This window comes from Lepidochelys kempii, chromosome 1 (assembly GCF_965140285.1).
Source record: "Lepidochelys kempii isolate rLepKem1 chromosome 1, rLepKem1.hap1, whole genome shotgun sequence".
Lineage (NCBI taxonomy): Eukaryota > Metazoa > Chordata > Testudines > Cheloniidae > Lepidochelys > Lepidochelys kempii.
The window spans coordinates 13519463-13539822 of NC_136380.1; the positions used below are offsets into that span (position 1 = coordinate 13519463).

Genomic DNA, 20360 nt, shown 5'->3' on the forward strand with positions numbered 1-20360 from the left:
TGTTTGTAGCTGCCTGGGCTACTCCCCCTTGCAGGTCCTTTATCGTAAACAATCTCTAGGAATCAGACCAACATATATATAATTTGGAATGAGTCCTGGCAAAGAAAAGTGGCAAGAGTTTAATACAGAAGAACACACAGGGTAAAGGAGAACGCAGCTGGGAGGAGGGGGGAAGGATGGAGAGTTCCTTCTGATTCAGCTCAAGGCAAACTTGTCCCTAAAACAAAACTCAAAATGACTGAACACAGCTGTTGGTAAAACTCAGAGGAAGGCCCAAGATACAAAGATCAGGGCTGTTTTGGTCCAGACTCATTGTAGGGCCAGATGCAAATCTGGATCTTTATCAAGATCCAAATTTTTCTAAGGCACAAGGGTGTTTGGAGCTGGGGTGATTTGGTTTGGCCCATTATTGCAAGGTGGGTCACAGAAAAAGTCCAGATCTGGGTCTGGATTTGCCCAAAGTTGAGGGTTGTTTGGATCAGGGGTTTTGATTTGAGCCCAACTCAAGTAAAAATTGATATCCAGTAAGAATCCTCTCTAGTCACCCATCCATCCTTCTCTCTTCTATGCGCACCTGTGCACACACACTTCATTCAATGAGACACTAGTCAAGGGAGTGCCAGCTCCCTCAGTCTCTTTCAGAAAAACAGACTGCTCCAGTTAGTGCAGATACCAGCCCTGCTCCTTTCCATCCATTGCCAAAGAAACAGAACAAACCACGCCGCACTTGCCAAGATCAAACAAAACCGAAACATCTGACAAGACTTAAGACTCCTTGGATCTTCCCAGTCAGGTGACTCGGACAGAGAGAAGTGTCCGCTCCTCACTGTATCAAGGAGAAACTCATTCCCTAGCAATGACCTTTCAGGGTTACAGACAACTATCTGTCCCAGTCCAGCAGCTTGGCTGCCGGTCACTTCTTGCTTGGCTGCTGCTAATTTTTCAATGTGGGACTAGGCAATCCACCAGCATCCATAAATCACACACCAGAACAGTGGTAAACTCTTCTCCTCCAAAAGCTTTCCGACGTGACAAGACTGTTCCCTTCCCCCCTCCTCAGTTATGAACATCTCGATAGGGATAGATTCACGCCCATTTCCACCAGCCACGGAGCCAGCCCACGGTTAGCAACGAGGAGCTGTTCAACTACTGACAGCATGGGCAAATGAATTGCCCATTAGACACAGGAGGTGGGATTTCCAGCCTGCCCATTGTTTCAGACTGAGACAGTCATCACAAGGCCGGATTGTGTAGCCCTTCCACTGGACTGTTATTTAAGGAGGCCCCAATCAAGGGATCACAGCCTCTTTACAAAGGCAGTCTCTGCCCCACAGGGCCTGCAACCGAAGCAGTTGATGAGAGACAACAGGTAGAGAAAAGCAAACAAATGGGGGGATTGGCGGAGGGAAGACACCAAAGGTAAAAGTGAAAGCATTACATCAGTAGCAGTCGCTCCACACTGATGAGTAAAGATCCCATAAATCAGTAAGGCATGGTCAGGCTCTCACAATTCTAGTAGCACATTACACAAATAAAACCCAAACGCCTTTGCAAGAAAACCACTGAAAGAAAAGTTCAAAAGAAAAGCACATAACTAGGGGCAAATACAATGGAGCAAGAGGACAGTTGTTGCCAATTTAGTAGATAGTTTATGCTCTGGTGAACATGGCATTCAGCTCTCGTAAACAAAACATGCAAAAGCACACACACACCCCTGCTCCCCTCCCCAAAAGAAGAGATTTTACTAGGTAAAAAGTGACACCAGTCAGACCGCAGCACCAGCCACAATGATCGTTACCGAAAGGTGTGAAAGAAGAAACAAAACTCGCCTATGCTACTTCAAGGGAACTTTAGATCAAGTCGACTGCAAATCTCGCCCACAATGCGGATTCTGTTTTAATACTATTGAACTGTTTCAAAGCACCTTTCAGAAGACACTGCTATTGAGATTTCTCAGCCCCTTGCTCCCATCAGAAAGCCACATGATTCAAGATAGATTGGCAGTCTTCTCCAAATTCTCCTATGCCAACTGGAAAAATTATTCTGCACTCAATGTAATTCTCCAGCACATCAGAGACATCTTAATCTACTCAATATTTCAATCAAACAGATCGGAGCAATGGGTATTTCACATATAATTCCACCCCGACAGAGATTTCAACCAGGAAGGGAACAAAAAGACAAGAATATAGGGATGTGGTTTGTAGCTAGAAATCAACTTCCCTGAATATCAATTTGCAGTCTGGTAGTAACATTGGGCCCTGATTCTATTTTCACTAATGCCAAAGGCAAAATCCTCCTTAATTACTATGGGAACAGGATGCTGACCTTGGTTATCATTAATATGCAACAAACTTTTTTTTGTTTTTTTTTAGTTTTCCCTGATTTTGATACTTAAAAAAAAAAAGTCTGGTTTATTTCTGAAGCCCTTAGCAATGTCACAAACGATCAACAACTGGCAAACAGAATCTCAGCTGTAGGGGGGGAATAGCTGCATTTATTCCAGTTAAACAGGATTCCCATAGGTAGGAATTTCTGTATATATTTAAAACAATGGGTGTGTTCTTGAGCTACAGTACAATGGGCAGAATACCAGGGATGACAATGAAAGGAAAAAGCTATGTAAGTTCCCTATAGACTAGAAAAAGGCAACTTTTGTTCAACATTCAAGGCAAAAAAAAAAAAAAACACCACCGCCAGCCAAGAGAACAACAATTTACGGAGGCCTTATGTAGCATCCCAGAGAGACAAAACAGTAGGACTGAATTTGAAAGCAAGAAAACAGTCATCCACTAAAATAGGTCCAGAACCTGTGTCTTTTACACAATATTACTGAGTCCGAATTCAGACATTCACATCAATGGGAGCTTGCCCTGTGGAAGGGCTTGGATGGCAGTGAATTAAGTTAAGGGCCGGATTCTGATCTCATTTGCCTGGAGTAACTTCATTGAAGTCAATGGAGTTCCTCCAGATTTACAACAGTGTTAATGAAAGGCGAATCTGGCCCCCCAAGAGCCAGATCCAAAGTTCACTGAAGACAATGAATAAACCCCCATTTTCTTCACTGGGTTTTGGATCAGGTCCTAGGCTAGAGCATCTTAAAACCAGGAGCACTTACCACTTGAGGCTTGCTCTTGGTGCTGCTAGGGCTGTGTTCCTCCTGCTGCTTTGGACATCTCAGCAGCTTGGGCTCTGAAATAGTCGGTGTAGCAGGCGAAGACCTGGGCATATCCACAGTGCCACCAGAAGACAAGTCCCCTGAGTTAAGAGTCAACATGTATTGCTTGGTGACATCCTCCAAGGATGGAGCTTGGAGGACAGGGTAGGATTTGATGGGGAGAGGTGAAGATTCTGGCACCGTTACATGGACGTTTTGACTGAGCGACCCATGAGGCTCAGGTGCTGAGATGGGGAGGAAGGCAGCAGGCTCGCTGGCGTGCCGGACATGCTTGGATGCAGGCCTGGACCTACCCAGGGTACTAGCAGGAGTTGTGGCAGAGGATGCAGTCTCGTGATTCTCCTGGTGAGTCACCCGGTTGGTGCGCTTCTTGGAACTGCGCCTGATGATCCTGGGGGACAGGACTTCCGCCAGCTTGGGGTCAAAGCTATAGCTTTGAGCTGCCTCTCCTGCATTGTGGCCTCCTACTTTTGCAGGTAGGATGTGCTCAGACTGAGAGCGCAGCTTCTCAACCTCCTGGCCCAGCTCCTCCAGCTCTCCCACCTCGTCCCTTTGCTCGGAGAGGATGGGTTCGCTGCTGGAAGGCAGAATGGTCTGGTCCATCTCACTGATTGGCTCACTGGGGCCCTCAAAGCCTGCGCTGGCCAACTCACTGCGACGGCTGGGGTCACTGAACGATTTCTTCTTGACTGTCTTACCATTTCCCCTCTCGTCGATCACCTTGTCCATGGCACCAGGCTGGCTAACAATGTTCTGGATCACCGTGCTGTAATCCTTGACTCCATCGCTACAGACTGACAGGTCGCTGGCAGCGCTGCCGGTGCACTCGGACAGAGCCATGGCCAAAGACTCTGGGACACCGGCCTTGGAATTCAGGGACCCTAGGAGATTACTGTCCACTGAGAAGTTCTCAGTCTCTTCTGTGATCGAACACCTCCTGTGGGGCATGGGGTCACTTAGGGATCTGTAGGCTTCGCCATTGGATTCCCCGTTGCTGGAATCGGACCAGTTGTTGCCAACAGAGGGAAACTTCCTTCGGCGCCGCAGGGTGCTTGGAGTGGAAGGTGCCTCTAAGGACCCTTGGGCCATGGCTTTACCAGGAAGGGCATCATCAACAACAGCAGCACCCTCGTGGTTCATTCTCGCTGTGAGCCCAGGAAGAAGAATCTCTTTACTGTTCACTCGATCAGTGTCGCCCTCCCCTAGGCTGGTGTTGGCCGGTGTCCAAGCCGCGACAGTCTCACAGAGTTCCCCATAAGCAGCGTTGGTGGGACCCACCTCAGGCTCCGTCACGATGCCTTCATCAGTCATGCTAGACTCATGACCCGAGAGCTCCTCCATGGACTTCTCACAGTAGAGGTTTTCTTCAGACTCTGCTTTCTTCAGACACTGCTCATGCTCTTTGCTCCCCAGAAGGGCCACATTGGCTGCCTTCTGGTTCTCTGTAAACTCCTCGCCACACTTCACACCTGCGCTGTCTTTCTGATCTGACACAAAGACGTAGTCGTGCTGGGAGCCGATCCGACTTATCTTCTCAAAGACTTGCCGTGCTTCCTGAATATACTGATCCTGGATGACGACCGGGAGCCCATCGACATCCCCTCTCTGGCCAGCATCACCATCGGAAACCACGCTGTCATGGTCACTACTGCTGCTGGCCAGGAGAAGCTCTGAGGAGCTTTGCTTCCTGGAGCTCTGGAGGAGGAGCCTGCGTGGCGTCGGTTTGTCAGAATAGGTGAAGGACTTGGCCCGGCGTAAGGTCGCGGTGAGGTCTTTGAGAGTTGGGCGGCCACCTAGCGCCCACCGATTCGGGGTTTGTGCCACGCTTCGGCCTCTGCCTCCCAGCTGGTGCCCAGGTGGGCTCTGGTAGTTCTCATTCCTGCCACTGCTGAAGGCCCTTTCCTCTTGGTCACTGACCCCGCCACCTTTCTTCCTCACCTTCAGCTCGGAGAGATCCGATTTTAGGAAGCTGAGGAGAGTCAGCGTCTCAGTGGCTATGTCAGGATTGGACATGGACTTCCTGTCCTTGGCTTGCTCGGCCTCAGGTCCACAGTGGAGCAGAATCTCACTGGAAGGGTCCTGTTTCACTTTGCCGATGCCCATGGGCAGTTTAGGACGCACCCGGACCTGCTGCTGCAGCCTGGAGAGGCTGTCGCTGTGGCCGAAGCTGGGGGATCTGTACATGCCAAGGCCCCCCTGGAAGCTCCGGCTTTGGCTGGGCCAGCAGGGCCCAAAGTGGTCCTCTTCCTTCAGGGTCTCGGTGCTCGAGTACCTGCTGCTGCTTCTCGACCCGCACGGGCTCGGCCCGAAAGGCGGGATGTTCACTTTGGAGACGCGGGAGACCAGGGGTATGGGTGGCGCTGCGGCCAGCGGGAAGTGAGCAGCAGATACGCCTTCTGACATGCCCCTCACGAACTGCCGGTGCCCTTCGACGCTGCCCGCTGCCTTGGCTTCCCCCAGCAGGGCGGCAAAGGTGTTCCCACTGTTGCAATCTGCCGCTGCCAGCCTCTTTGCCACCGAGGGCGGCTTGGCTTCATCGTTCGCAGGAAGGGGCAGGTGTGCCAGGACCTCATGAGTCCACGGGGGCCGCCCTGGCCCAGCCTCCATTCCCGCTAGCCCGTCGCTGTCGGACTCATGGTCCCAAAGGCCCAGGTCTTTCTTTTTCTTCCGGACGGAGCGTTTCCTGGGGGTCACCAGCTGGTTCCCTTCCTCCTCGCTCCCCGAGGACCGCTCCAGGGACCTGGGCCTGCCCCCGGAGGGGCCATGCTTGCTGTTGGCGCTGCCAGGGAAGGGCAAGCCGTGAGCGGGCAGCAAGTCCTGGCAGCGGGAGCTCCCTTCTGGGAGGGGGCTGCAGGCAGCAGAGGAGGCGGTGGAGGGCGGGGGGGCAGCCTGTGGTCTGGAAGAACTATGCCAGGAATGTAAACTATCCCAAGCCGGCTGGTGCTGCGGCTGCCGCCGGGCCTCCCCACCGGCCGGAGCGCAGGGCAGCGGGTGCGCTCGCAGCAGGCCGGGGTAGGGCACGCAGCTGCGGGGCGGCGGCGGGGGAGGCGGCGGCTTGGGGCCGGCGCGGGGCCGCTCCTCCTCCCTCCTGGCCGGCGCGGGGCCGCTGCTGGGAAGCGGGGGGCTGTCCGTGCCCGGCCGGGGCGCCCCGAGCCCCGTCCCCGCGGCGGCCGAGCTGCCGGCCCCGCCGTGCGGGGAGCGGGCCCCACCTTCCTCCTCCGGGGCCCGGCCGGGGGGCGGCCGCCGAAAGCTCTCCCCGAAGAGTTTGCGCATCGCGGTGACGCTGGGCCAGAGCCCCCCCGGCTCCAGTCCGGCCTCGGGGGGCTCGCTCAGCCCCTGGCTGCGCTGCGGCCCCCCGCCCTCCTCATCGGGCGGCGGCCGAGCCTCCCTCTTCCCCGGCTGGGGCGGGCAGCAGGTGGCCCCGTCCTCGTCCGGCTCCTCCTCGCTCTGGGAGCTGCGGGGGGCGGGCGGGGGAGCGGCCCCGGCGGCGGCGTCGAAGCGCTGCGAGAGCTGGCGGACGGACGGGGACAGGCTCCGCAGGGCTCTGCCCCGGAGCTCCGGGGAGGGGCAGGCGGCGGCGGCGGCGGCCGCGAGCTTGGAAACTTTCCGGGAGAGGCCGCTGGAGGCGGCTCTGGAGGGCGATCGCCGGCGGCGCTGCGGCGAGTCCCGCTCCTGCGGCGGCGGCTGCTGCGCCCTGGCGCCGGGGGGCTGGCACTGGCAAGCCGGCGGCCGGGCTCCTTCCCCCTCGGCCGCTGCCTCCAGCCACCGCTCCAGCCGCTTGAAGGAGACGCTCCGGCAGAGGGGAGCTGTCCCCTCGGCCTCCCCCTCCGCCATTGTATATACACGCCGCGCTCAGCCCACCGACCCCCCCACCCCCTTCTCTCTCGGCCGCCCCCCTTCCTCCCCTCCCCTCTGCTCCAGCCCTAAGCCCGCTCCGGCGAGCAGTCCGGCCCCCGCACGCCGCCCTCCGCCATCCAGGGTCCCCGCGGCGCTGCAAACTCGGAGGCAACTTCCACTTCCCACGGCAAGTCCCCCGGGGGGGGGGGGGGGAGGTTGCAAACGCGCCCTTCCCCAAAGCCCCGGATCGCGGCTTGATCCCTTTCCCCCGGTTCCGAGGCGATTCCCAGGCAGCCCGACGTTTTGGGGTGGGAAAGCCGGCGGCAAACTTCAATGGCACTTTCCCCGCGGCAGCGGCCGCTCCAGCTCGGTGAAAGGAAGTGGCCCCCTTTCCAATCCGACTTCATCCCCTGCACCCAGCCGCCACACCGACATCTCCCCGCCGCACGGAATCCGAAGGCATCTCTTGGTCAGACGCCAAAGCGGCCCACTTGCCTTGCAACCTAGAGGCAAGTCCTCATCCCTTCTCTTTTCGATTATTATTTTGGGGCTTAAATGTCGCCCTCCCTTTATTTTGTTCTCTTGCAGTCAAATAAACTTTCCCTGAGAGGCGTGGTTTCTTGAAATGAGGGGGTGGTCTCTGAAGGAAAGTCTGGGAACATGGCTTGGGTAATTTTACCAGAAAAAGAAAATGAGGAGAGAGGAAATACGGTAACGATGAGTCCCCGGTTTGCCTTTTATTTTCCAGTGTATTCACAGGTTACATCTTTTGGATCTGCTTTGGCTACAGATATAACGCTTTTTAAAGATCTACTACCCAGCCCCTTGTCGGTTTTGTTTTGTTCTAACTTCTCTCTGAGCCTTTCAGGAAGACAGGGCAAGAATTTACATATTTTAAGGCCTTTTGCTTGTTTTCATGGGGTGGATTTCCCCTAAACATAAAAACAATCAAAAGGCCTGAGGTCTTAGGTTCCTGTCTTCTATTGATTTCAGTGCCTGGAGAGGCAGCTGAGAAAGCAATCGACTTTTCAGATTTGGAAACGCTGATGACGTTTTTCTGCCAAGGTTTCAAGTGCAGGGAAGAACCAGGGACATTGACAGTTTCATGATGTCCCCCTCTCCTCCCCCGCTTTTAATCAGCAATGAACTCTGTTTGTGCCTTTTTAAAAGGCTTTTTTTATACATACACAGTCAGCTTTTCAGGGCCTGGACTAGCTTTTGCTATATAATTATACACCCCCGCCACCCCCCCTCCCAGTCTGGAATGCTGCTGCTGGGTATTACCATAATGCAAATGAATATTACTAATACTAATAGCTCAATAATTGACTTAGACTGTGAGTTCTTTGGGGGTGGGGGACTGTCTTTTTGTTCTGTGTTTGTACAGCGCCTTGCACAATGGGGTGGCTGGCACTCATAGGTGTTCCTACAAGACAAATAATAACAATGTCTGTAGCTAAGAGACACAAAAATCATGGCCAAGGTTTTGAAAAAAGGTGTCTGAATTTGGGCTCCTAAATCCATACAAAGGCACCTAACAAGGAGGCCTTCAGCAAGTGCCCATTGACGGCAATCATTAGAATAAAACTTTATTTTATTCCTTTTTTGGTTGGTTGGTGGGTACGCAAGTTCCCTCTGGGCTTGAACTTCCCCTCGAAGTGAACAGGGAAGTTCTCATGGGCCGCCCTGGCTGAAATGCTGTGAGCTGAGACTGGAAAAGGGTAGCATCAATGAACTGGTGGGGGCAGAGGAAGGCTCGTCCAGGTTGGGAGAGATACAAAGGAAGAGGGTCTTGCATACATGGCTAAAGGACCTAGAGGAGGCCAGGGTAGATGACTAGAAGTGGGATAGGGAAGAAGAAGGAGAGGCCCTGGGTTCCATCCCCTGCTACAGCCTCCCCATTCTGGTGACTTAAAAGGCCTGATAACGTTATGGAATTCACTGTCACTGGGGAATCTTTTGTGTAATCCATCCCCCTGCTCCCAGGATCCGGTGAAGGGTTCCCTTCAAGGTCATGATCTGCAGCGCAGGAAGGTGATGGAGCAGGGGTGGGCCACATGTCACCCCTGCTGCAGCTCTATGCAGATCCCCTGGAAAAAGGAATAGTGGCAGGATGTCTCCCCTGCCCTCCTCTCCGCAGGAAGGGGTGTCCTGGGAGCAGCCGGGACCAGGGGTGGCCTGATAGTGCAGCTCCATTGGAGCCATGCTGGCAGGGCAAGGAAAGGGGGTGTCAGGAACCTGGAGAACAGCATGGCTGAGTGGCAAACCCTTCTCCATCACAGCTGCCTCTTGCAAAGGGGTAGGAGGGCAGAATCATGGTCTGGTCTGTGTCCACCTGGGAGCTTGTACAAACCCCATTGCCACCGGAATGTGGGGATCCCTGCAGAGATGCTGCTCCCTCAGCTCCTGACCACCTCCCATGGCAGAGGAGGTGTGACAGGGTCATAGGATGTTTATGTGGCAAAGGGTCACTGCTGGGCCAGGATCCCACAAACGGAGCCCAATTTGCAGCTGTCTTATTTGCTCAGCCCGGCACCGCTCCTGATAGCTGAATGGAAATTGCTCGTTGCTCCTGTTCCCCAGCATTAAAAGCCTCCGAGCTGGCAGACTAGTGCCAAGGGGCCACAGCGGAGATCAGGGCCCCATTGTGCTAGGCACTGTACCAAAATGCCCACAGGATACATAAATCAAAACTTTGGCCTCACCCTTCTGTTTTAAGAAGAGGTCAGCCCTGGGGCTGCGCTTATGTTGCTAATCCAGCCAGCTAGTGGGCCATGCTGTGGCCCCCACAACATTGCGTGGAGAGGTGGCGAGGCAGGCAGAATTCACGCCCGTCATTCCTGGAGCCCCGGCATGCTGCAAGTTGGGCTGCTGGATGGAGCTGGACCAGAAGGAAAACAGGAACCGGGCAAGAGGCCAGAGTAACCTGCTAGAGGGACACAAACCAATTACATCTTCATTCTCTGCAGCACGTTGGTTTCACTATTAAAGTTAGTTCTAGACACAATAGACCTTTTTCATCAGGACTCTTTCCAAACCTGACTGTGTTGCGCCCCCTAGTGGACATGGGGGAAGGTGGTGGGGGGGATGTGAGAAAACCTGGATTTGTGCTGGAAATGGCCCACCTTAATTATGTACATTGTAGGGAGAATGGTCACTTTGGATGAGCTATTACCAGCAGGATAGTGAGTCTGTGTGTGTGGTTTCTGGGAGGGGGGTGAGGGGGTGAGAGAACCTGGATTTGTGCAGGAAATGGCCCAACTTTATTATCATGCACATTGTGTAAAGAGTTGTCACTTTGGATGGGCTATCACCAGCAGGAGAGTGAATTTGTGTGGGGGGGTGGAGGGTGAGAAAACCTGGATTTGTGCTGGAAATGGCCCACCTGATGATCACTTTAGATAAGCTATTACCAGCAGGACAGTGGGGTGGGAGGAGGTATTTTTTCATATTCTCTGTGTATAAATAAAGTCTGCTGCAGTTTCCACGGCATGCATCCGATGAAGTGAGCTGTAGCTCACGAAAGCTCATGCTCAAATAAATTGGTTAGTCTCTAAGGTGCCACAAGTACTCCTTTTCTTTTTGCTTCTACACTGGCAGTGTCAAACCTTGGGTAGGAGCTGTAGCTCACGAAGGCTTATGCTCTAATAAAGTTGTTAGTCTCTAAGGTGCCACAAGTCCTCCTTTTCTTTCTACGGATACAGACTAACACGGCTGCTACTCTGAAACCTGTCATCTTGGGTAGTGTTTCTTTCGCATAGAAAGTATGTGGGAAAGTGAGTTAGGTTTTCACTGTTCACGGTGCCTCCCCCCCCTCCCCCCCCAGTTGTTGTTCTTCTAAGTGTTTTAGATAATTCTGCTTAACCTTGTCTCCAAACCCATGAATCGTCGGAGTGGCTCAAACCTGCTCCCATTAAAGTCAATGGTAGTTGTGGTGCTGACTTCAACACAAGTAGAGGGAGTGTGGTCTAGGGGTGGCAGGACTCCTTGGCTCCCTAGTCCTGGCTCTGTCACTAACCCAGGGCCTGATCCTGGACCCCTTATTCTGAAATGTGGCCTGTACTCCTGGGAACAGTCCCATAGATGTCAATTACTCTGTTACATGCCAGTATTTGCATACCCCTAATCTCAGTGCTTTGCCACAAAAAGTGGATGCTCCCGTCCACGGGGCGACACAAGTGCAATGTAATCAGAGTGCACCTCTGTGTTTGGTGCCCCACAAATGTTCTCCTTCCAGCTCATGAGAGGCAAATGAAACCTTTTAAGAGAGGGTTCCTGTGAAGATTGCTCCTTTTAAAAAAATCCACTGTGTGAACTGTCCTTTAGTTACACTTTAACCAGCAAAAGCCAGCAGGGTAGAAAACCCCTCAGAAAGCATGGGGAAGGCTACTAGGCCCTGGTCCATTCTCATCCAGCCTTTAATCAGTAACTCATTGAGTGTCTGTGCCATGCACCACTAGGAACTAGTTATAATGGATAATTGGGGCCCTTTGTGCTTATTCAATTGCCTGGCACTTTCTGAAAAAGGTTTGCTGGAGATTTAGGTGCAGCCCGTTGGTGATGTGCCTCAGAGTTGGGCCGCTGGGTTACTGAACAGAAACCCAAGGTACTGCTGGGTTCAGTACTGCGGCTCTCCTGCCCTGTATGCCGAACTCTCTCGCTAATGTGGCAGGACCCGGTATTGGAACTGGACAGATTTCCACAAGACTTCAAAAGCACCGTGTGTGTTTTAGACAGCGGTGTAGTCACGAAACTTGAACACCGCCCAACTCGCTGCTGCAAATGATGGTGCATAGAAAATCATTAGTAGCAATCCAAACTTCTTCTTGTGCAATAATATTAAGGCTTGTACCCTTTTGTAGGCTGCCGCCGCTAAGGGGTGACATTCAGCTCCATCCCAAGCAGGCCTGACGTTCTGTGTGGCAGAGGGCAGACATTGTGTGAGAACACGGGCAGACTCTCATACTGAGATGTGTAGGGCTAGATGATTCCCTGCTTGCTGTTAGTCACCGAGGAGCTTCTGAAATACATACGTCCCCTCCACAGTCATGAACCCATTGTTTTAAGCAGACTCTGCTGTTATATCACAGGGTCTTCTTTCCCCAGTATGCCTGAACAAATAAGGTTCTCTTCAATAAGTTTCCTCCAGCCACTGTTTGTGTGTAAGTCTGCTAGCAAATGTAGCATTCCTTCCGGGCAAATGGTTGGGTCCAGGAATCCGTGGTGGGAAGCAGAGCCGTTCACCTCCAAACCCAGGGTGCAGATTGTGCCCAAGGAGCTGAAATGGTTATTTCTATATTCCTGGCAGTTTCCACCACCCACAGAGAGATCAACCTGGTCGCTGCCCCCAGGAGCTTACACTCTCACAACAGAACCACCCAGAGGGCAATGGCTGGGTAGGAGGCGTATGGGAGACCCCGCTGGTGAAGTGACAACCCAGAGGGGATCCATGAAAGAAGCGGGTTTGACAAAGATCAGGGAAAGGGGAGAAAAGGTACTTAGCAAACAGGGATGGGGCCCAGGCCAGGAGTCCATAGCTGCAGGCTCTGGAGAGAGGCCAAGGCATGCACAAGTAGTGGGGACTGAGCCTAGCTCCATCCACCTGGGCTGATACATGTGGCAGGGCTGTGTGTGCACACACGCGTGCAGGGGAGTGGTGCTCTCTGGTCCGTGGGAAAAACAGGGCTTCACCCTTAGAGGTTCTTGCTCGCATCGGACTCAAATCCATTTAGTCAGACCTTCAAAATCACCTGCCCTTCTCTGAAACCTGGGCTTCAGGTCAGCGTTTTGGAAGCATAGCAGTGGCAGTTAGGAAAGGGGGAAAAAATCACCCCCAACCATCAGAGCTGGGCCAGCACAAGTCCCAGTGTAGGTGCACTTTTATCGGCAAAAAGGCCTGTTTCCGCAGAGCAGATTTCGCTCAGGGAATTGGTATAAGCTACACCCGCAGCAGCGCTCTTGCTACTGTGTCAGAACAGATAACGTGGACCAGGCCTTAGCTGTTGTCCTGTATGGACAAACCCAGCTCCTTCACTTGCTCTGCTAAAGCAATTCAAAATTAAACCAACTAGGCTTTCAGCGTTAAACTCCACACTCTGTCCAGCCTCTCCCTGTGCAGCCATCAACCCCAAGGCTTTCGAGGTGCAAAAGGGCATTCCTCTCCCAGACCCCATGGAAGAGATTGAGCACAAAAGGGACCCCATTATCCAGTTTCGGCTATTTTGTCAATCTTGAAATAAGTCTGTTGCTTCCTAGGAACTTCATAGTCAGCCTTTCTTCCGTCTCATGGCCATGCAGAACGTCACAGCAGCAGAGGGCATTGAATTCGGATCTTTCTGCTTCAAAAGCACAGGCCTCTTACCACGAGAGCTGAAGGAGAAGCGCCATTAGCTACAGCAGTATAAGGCTTATGACATGCAATTAAGTGGTTCTAATTCTGTCCAGCAGAGGGCCCTGGCAATCAGACACCGAAATATCTTAATGTAGCACCTCTACTCTGAAGGGGTAACAATGGCATTGAGAGGCTCCATGCTTCTGACCTGTCTCAGAGACTCCAGATGAAACGGGCTTAGATCATGAGTACAAACAGATTTTTTTTTTCTCTAAAGGCCACAAACTCATACTGGGATCTGAGAGCCAAGCTGAGTTCCCCCGCCTCCAACCTTCTTCTCAATGATAATTTAGAATACAGATTCTGCAGGGGACAAACTTTGGCCTCATGGACCCCTGTGCAACCTCCTTTACGATGTGGGAAGCCTGCTCAAACTCCCTTTGACTTCAGTGACAGAACATTTGGGACCCCACGTTCTTTAAAAACTTCCATTCTGTGTGGAGATCACCTGGAGATCTTTTTTGTGTGTGCAAGAGAAGCAGGTTTGCCCTAACGTCTTTGCCCCAAATCCCTCACTCCGTCCCCACTATTATGCACCATGCTGTTAATCTCTGCTGTGTACTGTCTTCTGTGCCAGAAGTGGCTGCACTTCAGTGATGAACAAGTATCTGAAATATCTCCACTCCCCTTATCAGTCCCTTAGAGGGGGCCTGGAAGCCTCTTTGATGCTATCAAAAATGAAAACAACGCTGTCAACTGTTCTTCAGCTAGATTGCTGAGTCTGCTGTCCGTGGCCCCTTTCCTTGGAGAACATCAGAGAGCACCAACAGAGCCACTGACGTACAGGAATCTCCATTTTATTTCCATTAGGAATTCTGAAAGGACAATACAATAGTTTATCTTCATCTCAATGCTACAAACTTACGTCTGAGAGGGAGGTGGTAAAACAGGGCCCTGACAGTAGCACGGTGCTAGCAACGCCGCCAAGCACGACCCAGAGTCACCGGACGGTCGATACATGCAAGGCACGTGCACTGGACAGCTCACCATCGACACAAGGGATGCACTGATCAAAGACGCATGATCCAAACCACACCCCACTAGCTGCAAGTGCTTCCCAAGGTGGGGCAGGGAGAGCACAGAACGTCGCGAGCGACCGGCGTCTGTCCGTCTCAGGCGGTGATGATGCCCTTGTCAAAAGCAGCAGTACTTTCAGGCCTGGCAAGGAAAAGAGGGCAGCACCTACAGTTGCTAGGGGTACGGGGCCATCACCTTGCCAAAGCAGAGATGAGCCCAAATGGACAAAAAGAACAGGAGGACTTTGGCACCTTAGAGACTAACCCATTTATTTGAGCATAAGCTTTCGTGGGCTACAGCCCACTTCATCGGATGCATAGAATGGAACATGTAGTAAGAAGATATATATATATATATATATACACACACATACAGAGAAGGTGGAAGTTGCCATACAAACTGTAAGAGGCTAATTAATTAAGATGAGCTATTAATAGCTCATCTTAATTAATTAGCCTCTTACAGTTTGTATGGCAACTTCCACCTTCTCTGTATGTATATATATATTTTCTTACTATATGTTCCATTCTATTCATCCCATGAAGTGGGCTGTAGCCCACGGAAGCGTATGCTCAAATAAATTTGTTAGGCCTGGTCTACACTGGAGGGGGGATCGAGCTAAGATACAAGAATAGCGTAGCTGAAGTCGACGTATCTTAGATCAACTTAGAATCACTTATTTCGCGTCCTCGCAGGGCGGGATCGACGGCCACTGCTCCCCTGTCGACTCCGCTTCCTCCTCTCGCCCTGGTGGAGTTCCGGAGTCGACAGCAGAGTGATTGGGGATCGATTTATCATGTCTACACTAGATGCGATAAATCGATCCCTGATAGATCGATCACTACCCACGGATTCGGCGGGTAGTGTAGACGTGGCCTCAGTCTCTAAGGTGCCACAAGTACTCCTGTTCTTTTTGCGGATACAGACTAACACGGCTGCTATTCTGAAACCCAAATGGACAGGGTTTGAAGTGTGCGGCTTGGGCCCATCTCCATCACGGGCAGACCCATCTAAGCTGGTACACCATCTCCGACCAGATGCTTCAGAGGAAGGTTACAATCCCCATAATGCATCTCATTGTTCCATATGGGCCTGATCCAAAGCCTATTAAATTCAGTGTAAAGATTCCTATTTATTTCAAAGGGTTTTGGATCAGGCGCTGGATTTCTTCTTACCCTCCAGATGAGAACTTCGTGGTGCAGACCTTATCTCTAGTCTGGGTCTATCTGAAGCTCTCCAGATCTTTCCAGCTCATCATCAGGCAGGATGAGATATTACTAGCAGAAAGTAAAATCCTGCCACTGGTTTTTATTTAAAAAAGAAGAAGAAAGCGCCTAGCAGCTGGGAAAAAACAACAGAGAGAAAACTATCCCAGAGGACGGGACTATGGAAGCAGGGTCTGCAGTCGGATTCAGGATTTGTTGTTCTTTTCTGTCTGGGGAGCAGAACAATGCAAAGCAGAGCATGGAAAATAAATCCACCCTTACACAACTAGGGAGGGAAAACCCTACAGGGATCTGTTTAAAATTTAAAGAGCCAGTTCATTCTTCCTCCTTCCCATGCAGTTGGTCACCCACATTTCTCCCTCCTCTTCCCCACTCCACCCCTTTCTTCCTCCTCACAGCAACAAGCAAGTTTTTTCCCCTCTGCACACCCTGGTCATTGTTTGGTGCCCTGTCCTGGGAGAACAGTGGAACATAAGAGTTTGTACAGCTTCAGTCATGGGATGTTATATTGCTCAGATCTGGATACCCTGTGTTTGATCTTCCCCTTCTTAAAGGAGGGGGTTTGGTTATGGTCAAATAGTGAAAGCAGGCAGGGGTGGGAACTGGATTTCCTGTCCTTGGCTCGGGGGTCAGGGAGCGGGTGTTATGCTGCAGGGTGCTGTTGCATGCCAGACTGGCACAATGCGATATATTTACATAGCATAACTCATCGTGAGGTTTACTTAAGCCCATTAGGGACTGTGGCCACTCGTAACATTACAGTGGATAGAACCTTTTCACAACAGACAAGCCAAGCCTAAGTTACATGAGACCTGATCCAGATCTCCCGTACACCACGTTTATACTGGTGCAACTCTATGGGTTTCAGTGGCTTTGTACCCACTTCAGTGAATTTGGCCCAGAACGTCTGGGTTCAGAAAAGACCAGTTAATATTTTCTGCATTGCCTATGAAGCAGCTAAAGGGACTGGGGCAAGTCAGGGATCCAAAACAACCAGCGTGAGTCCTCAGTCCAGATTTAGTTTCCAGTAACAAATGCAGCCGGCTGGTCATTTCATCCCTAGAGTTAATTTAGGGCAGTGGGTTTCAACCTGTGGCCCACAGGCCCCTGAGGGTCCGCAGACTATGTCAGAGTTCTCCAAAGGAGTCCGCACCTCCATTCAAAATTTTTTAGGGGTCTGCAAATGAAAAAAGGTTGAAACTCCCTGATTTAGTGGAATAAAAGCCAGCCAGCCCACATATTAAATTGAAACCCTGTCCCAGGGCAGTGCTATGAGCCCATTTACTGCTATTAAGGGATCCCTGGGACCATAGAGTTCAGAGGACATTTATAAATAAAACAAGAAATGGACAAAGGGAAATCGTGTCTGTAAATTCTAAACTGTCACTCAGCTCCATGTCTATGATCTTTCTTTACAGGCATCTCTTCTGGGCCTTCTCAAAGCCCAAATCCAGACCTAGAGTAGTCAGGGACAACTAATTAGCTACAGAAAAAGATTGCAGGGCTCTCAATCTGTCTGGGTGTCCCTCTCAAGTGCAGAATCCCTGCTGAGTCAGTGATGAGACCAGCCACCAGCCTGGCTGAGAGCTCTTTGTGTTTAGACTAGCACCAGGTCCAATCAGCACTTGGATTCGCAGTCTGTTACCCTCCAATTTTGAAGCCCTCAGCCATTTTCAGCTTTTTGATACACACAAATTTCCGACTTACCCCTGTGACAGTACGGGCCTTCAGCTAGTTATCGTTCTTGGTCTGACAGCAGTGCTTAGGAGCCTTAGTCAAGATCAGGGCCCCATCGTGCGAGGCACTGCATAAAGGTAATAGTGAGATAGGCTCCCTGCCCCAAGGCACTTACAGTCTAAACAGAAAGAAGGCCAAAGGGTGGGAGAGGAAACAGAAGCGCAAAGAGAGGACGTGACTTGCTCAAGGTCACACAGCAGGTCAGTGGCAGAGCCGGGATAGGAGGCCAGCTCTCGAGTCCCAGTGCAGATTCCTACCTACTAGAGCAGTGACACTCAGACTGAGGCTGGGGAGCCGCAAGTGGCTTTTTACTGCGTTTCCCGCGGCTCTTTGTAGCGCATGATATTAAAACTCTGGGTGATTTAATTATTAACCAATCAGGAGGCTTTTACTATGTTATTAACCAATTGTAGACTACTTAGTCAGCCATTTTGCTGTGAGAATAATTATATAGATATAAAAATAGTAAATGAAACAATGAATTCACACTCCTGGGGCTCTTTTGGGTTCTGCTGATGGCTAATTTGGCTCCTGAACCACTGAAATCTGAGTATCACTGAACCTAGAGACACTAAAGCACCTGGGAGTTTTGCCTGATGATGGTGGAAGTGGTCCTATCTACCCCAAGCCTGGATATGGCCCAGATAGAGGGCGCTGCTCTCAAGCAAATGTCGGTCAAACCCAGTGATCTCCACCAAGGAGAAGGAGGCCTGATAACCAGTCATTCAACTCCAGAGACAGAGCCACTTTGGGGAGTTGCCAGGCTGGGGCAGGTTCCTCCAGGCCAAATAGCTGCATTAGCACTCTCCCTAGGAGCATTTCAGACACCAGGATCAACCAGAAGAAATGCCCCAATCCTAAGCCCATTGAGTCAATGGGAGTTTTTCCTACTGATGTCATTGGGCTTTGGGTCATCCCTAAAGGCATAAGCACCATCGGCGCCACTGCCGATCAGCTGTTCTGAGGCTGGGGGAGGCACTAGTGGGAGGGCAGAGAGCCGTGAGCAGGCGGGGGCCTCGGGGGAAGGGTTGGAGCGGGGGCTGGAAGAGGAGGAGCGAGGGTGGGATCTCGAGGGGAGGAGCAGAGTGGGGGTGGAGCACCCCGGGGAAAATTACAAGTCAGCGCCTGTACCGAAAGGTGAATTCTGGACTGTAGATTTACATCTGGGGACCAGCTGGTAACGCCACGGTTACTCCACACAAAGTCCCTCTACAGCGTCTCAAAACACATGCACCAGATGGTGGCGGTTTAGCTTTTCCGTTCCCCCTAGGTAAGGTCCAATGTGGGTTCAGTGGGAGCTTTAGGTGGGCAAGAACTGGTAGTTCAGATCTAGCGTTTGCAGCCGTAGTGTCCAGTGAATGGCTAAGAGTTCCAGCGATGGACACCCTGCGGGATTTGTGTGTGTGGATGTGGGCACGTGTCACCTGTTGGCTCAGTGGATGCTTTGCCTTCGACCTTACAACGTCCATAGTACAACTTCTAGTTGCATCTGTAACCAGGCAGTGGCCTGGTTGGCTTGCCTCCACTGCTAACACTTGGTTAGCAACCATGGCAGCAGTTCCATCGCTACCTGAACCCTAGTCCAGCCCGTGGATGCTTTCCTAGAACTGCTTTGGCACAATGTTACCTTTGCAGTGTCCACGGTACCCCCACACCAGGCCTGCATCGCTGGCTTGGCCCAGCCTGCTCCCTCCCAGCTGTGTGTGTGGTAGGACATCCCAGAAGGCATTGCTGCACATGCTGCTGGTGCCAGTCTGGGCACGCTATCGCCTACTGAGGCACTATGGGATAGTTTTCCCACAATGCACTGGTACAGTGCGGTCGGGGTGGATTCACATTATACTATTCATTTGGATTTCGGAAGTCCCCCAAAGTCTCATTCGGGGCCCCACTGTGAGAGGTGCTGTACAAACACAGACGGCAACACAGCCTTTGTCACAAAGGACTACAGTGAAGAGCATTATGCAAATGAGCTACGTGCAAAGCTTCATGGGAAAGAAGCTCCTGTCGGGGAAGTGGGATTATTCTTCAGTGCAAATGACTAGAGTGCTGCTCATGGCAATGGTTGTGGAAGCACCATCACTGGAAGGCTTTAAGGGCAGGTCAGACAAACACCTGTCAGGAATGGTCGAGTTATTACTTCGTCCCTCCTTGAGTGCAGGGGACTGGACTAGATGACCTCTCAAGGTCCCTTCCGGTCCTACACTTCTGGGATTCTATGGTTGGAGAGAGAGATGGAGCTGCCGGGGGGATGAGACTGGGAGAGGTGTGAGGCCTGGAAGGGACTGGCCACGGGTGGCACGTGAACTCCCATTTGGGGAGGCTAGCCCCCTGCCCTGCCTCTTCTGCCCAAGGCCCTGCCCCCTCCTCCCCTTTTGCCTGAGGCCCCTTCCGCCACCCTGCTCTCACTGGCTGGCCTGCTCGCACAGCCCTGAGCCCCAGCCAGCCCCCGGAGCAGCCCTGAGCCCAAACAGTCTGCTGGAGCCTGGAGCAGTCTGGAGGAGCTCTGAGCCCCAGCTGGCCTGGGCTGAATCCTTAGCCCAGGCTCCCCAGAGGAGCTCTGAGCCCTGCAATGGCCCAGGCCCAGGGCTGCGGTGGGGAGCATTAGCAGAAGTTTGTGTCCCCCAGCCTCCATTACCCCCGGCCCATGGGAGTGGTTGGTTGGAGAAGAGGAGGGGTAGGTCGGGGTAGAGAGGAAGATGAGCACATCTGGTGCGCTGAGACAGGGAAAAGCAAATGGTATCAGTAGAAGTCAGGTTAAATGAAACAGAGTGTGGCTGTGTTGGGAACATAGCTGCTGTGTGGACACAAGTCCACCAGGTGTGGTGTAAGTGTCATCCACTGGTGCGGGTATATCTGGTCCGCTGCTGTGCTCACCCGCAGCGATAGACGCTGTTACAGCTGCCCACAAGAGGGGCTAGGTTCCTTAGCTCATGGTGTAAGTGCTTGTGCTTTTAGCTCTGGAGATCCCTGG

The 20360-nt window shown here is 52.1% G+C and overlaps 1 protein-coding gene across 1 annotated transcript in view; it reads right to left on the bottom strand.

The window, feature by feature from the left end:
• ARHGEF17 (Rho guanine nucleotide exchange factor 17) overlaps positions 1-7012 on the bottom strand; it is a 238507-nt gene extending 231495 nt beyond the window's left edge. The window contains exon 1 of the mRNA XM_073329132.2: positions 3119-7012. Within this exon, the coding sequence (XP_073185233.2) occupies positions 3119-7012 (3894 nt within the window). The remainder of the gene's footprint in view (positions 1-3118) is intronic.
• Positions 7013-20360: the final 13348 nt, after the last annotated feature.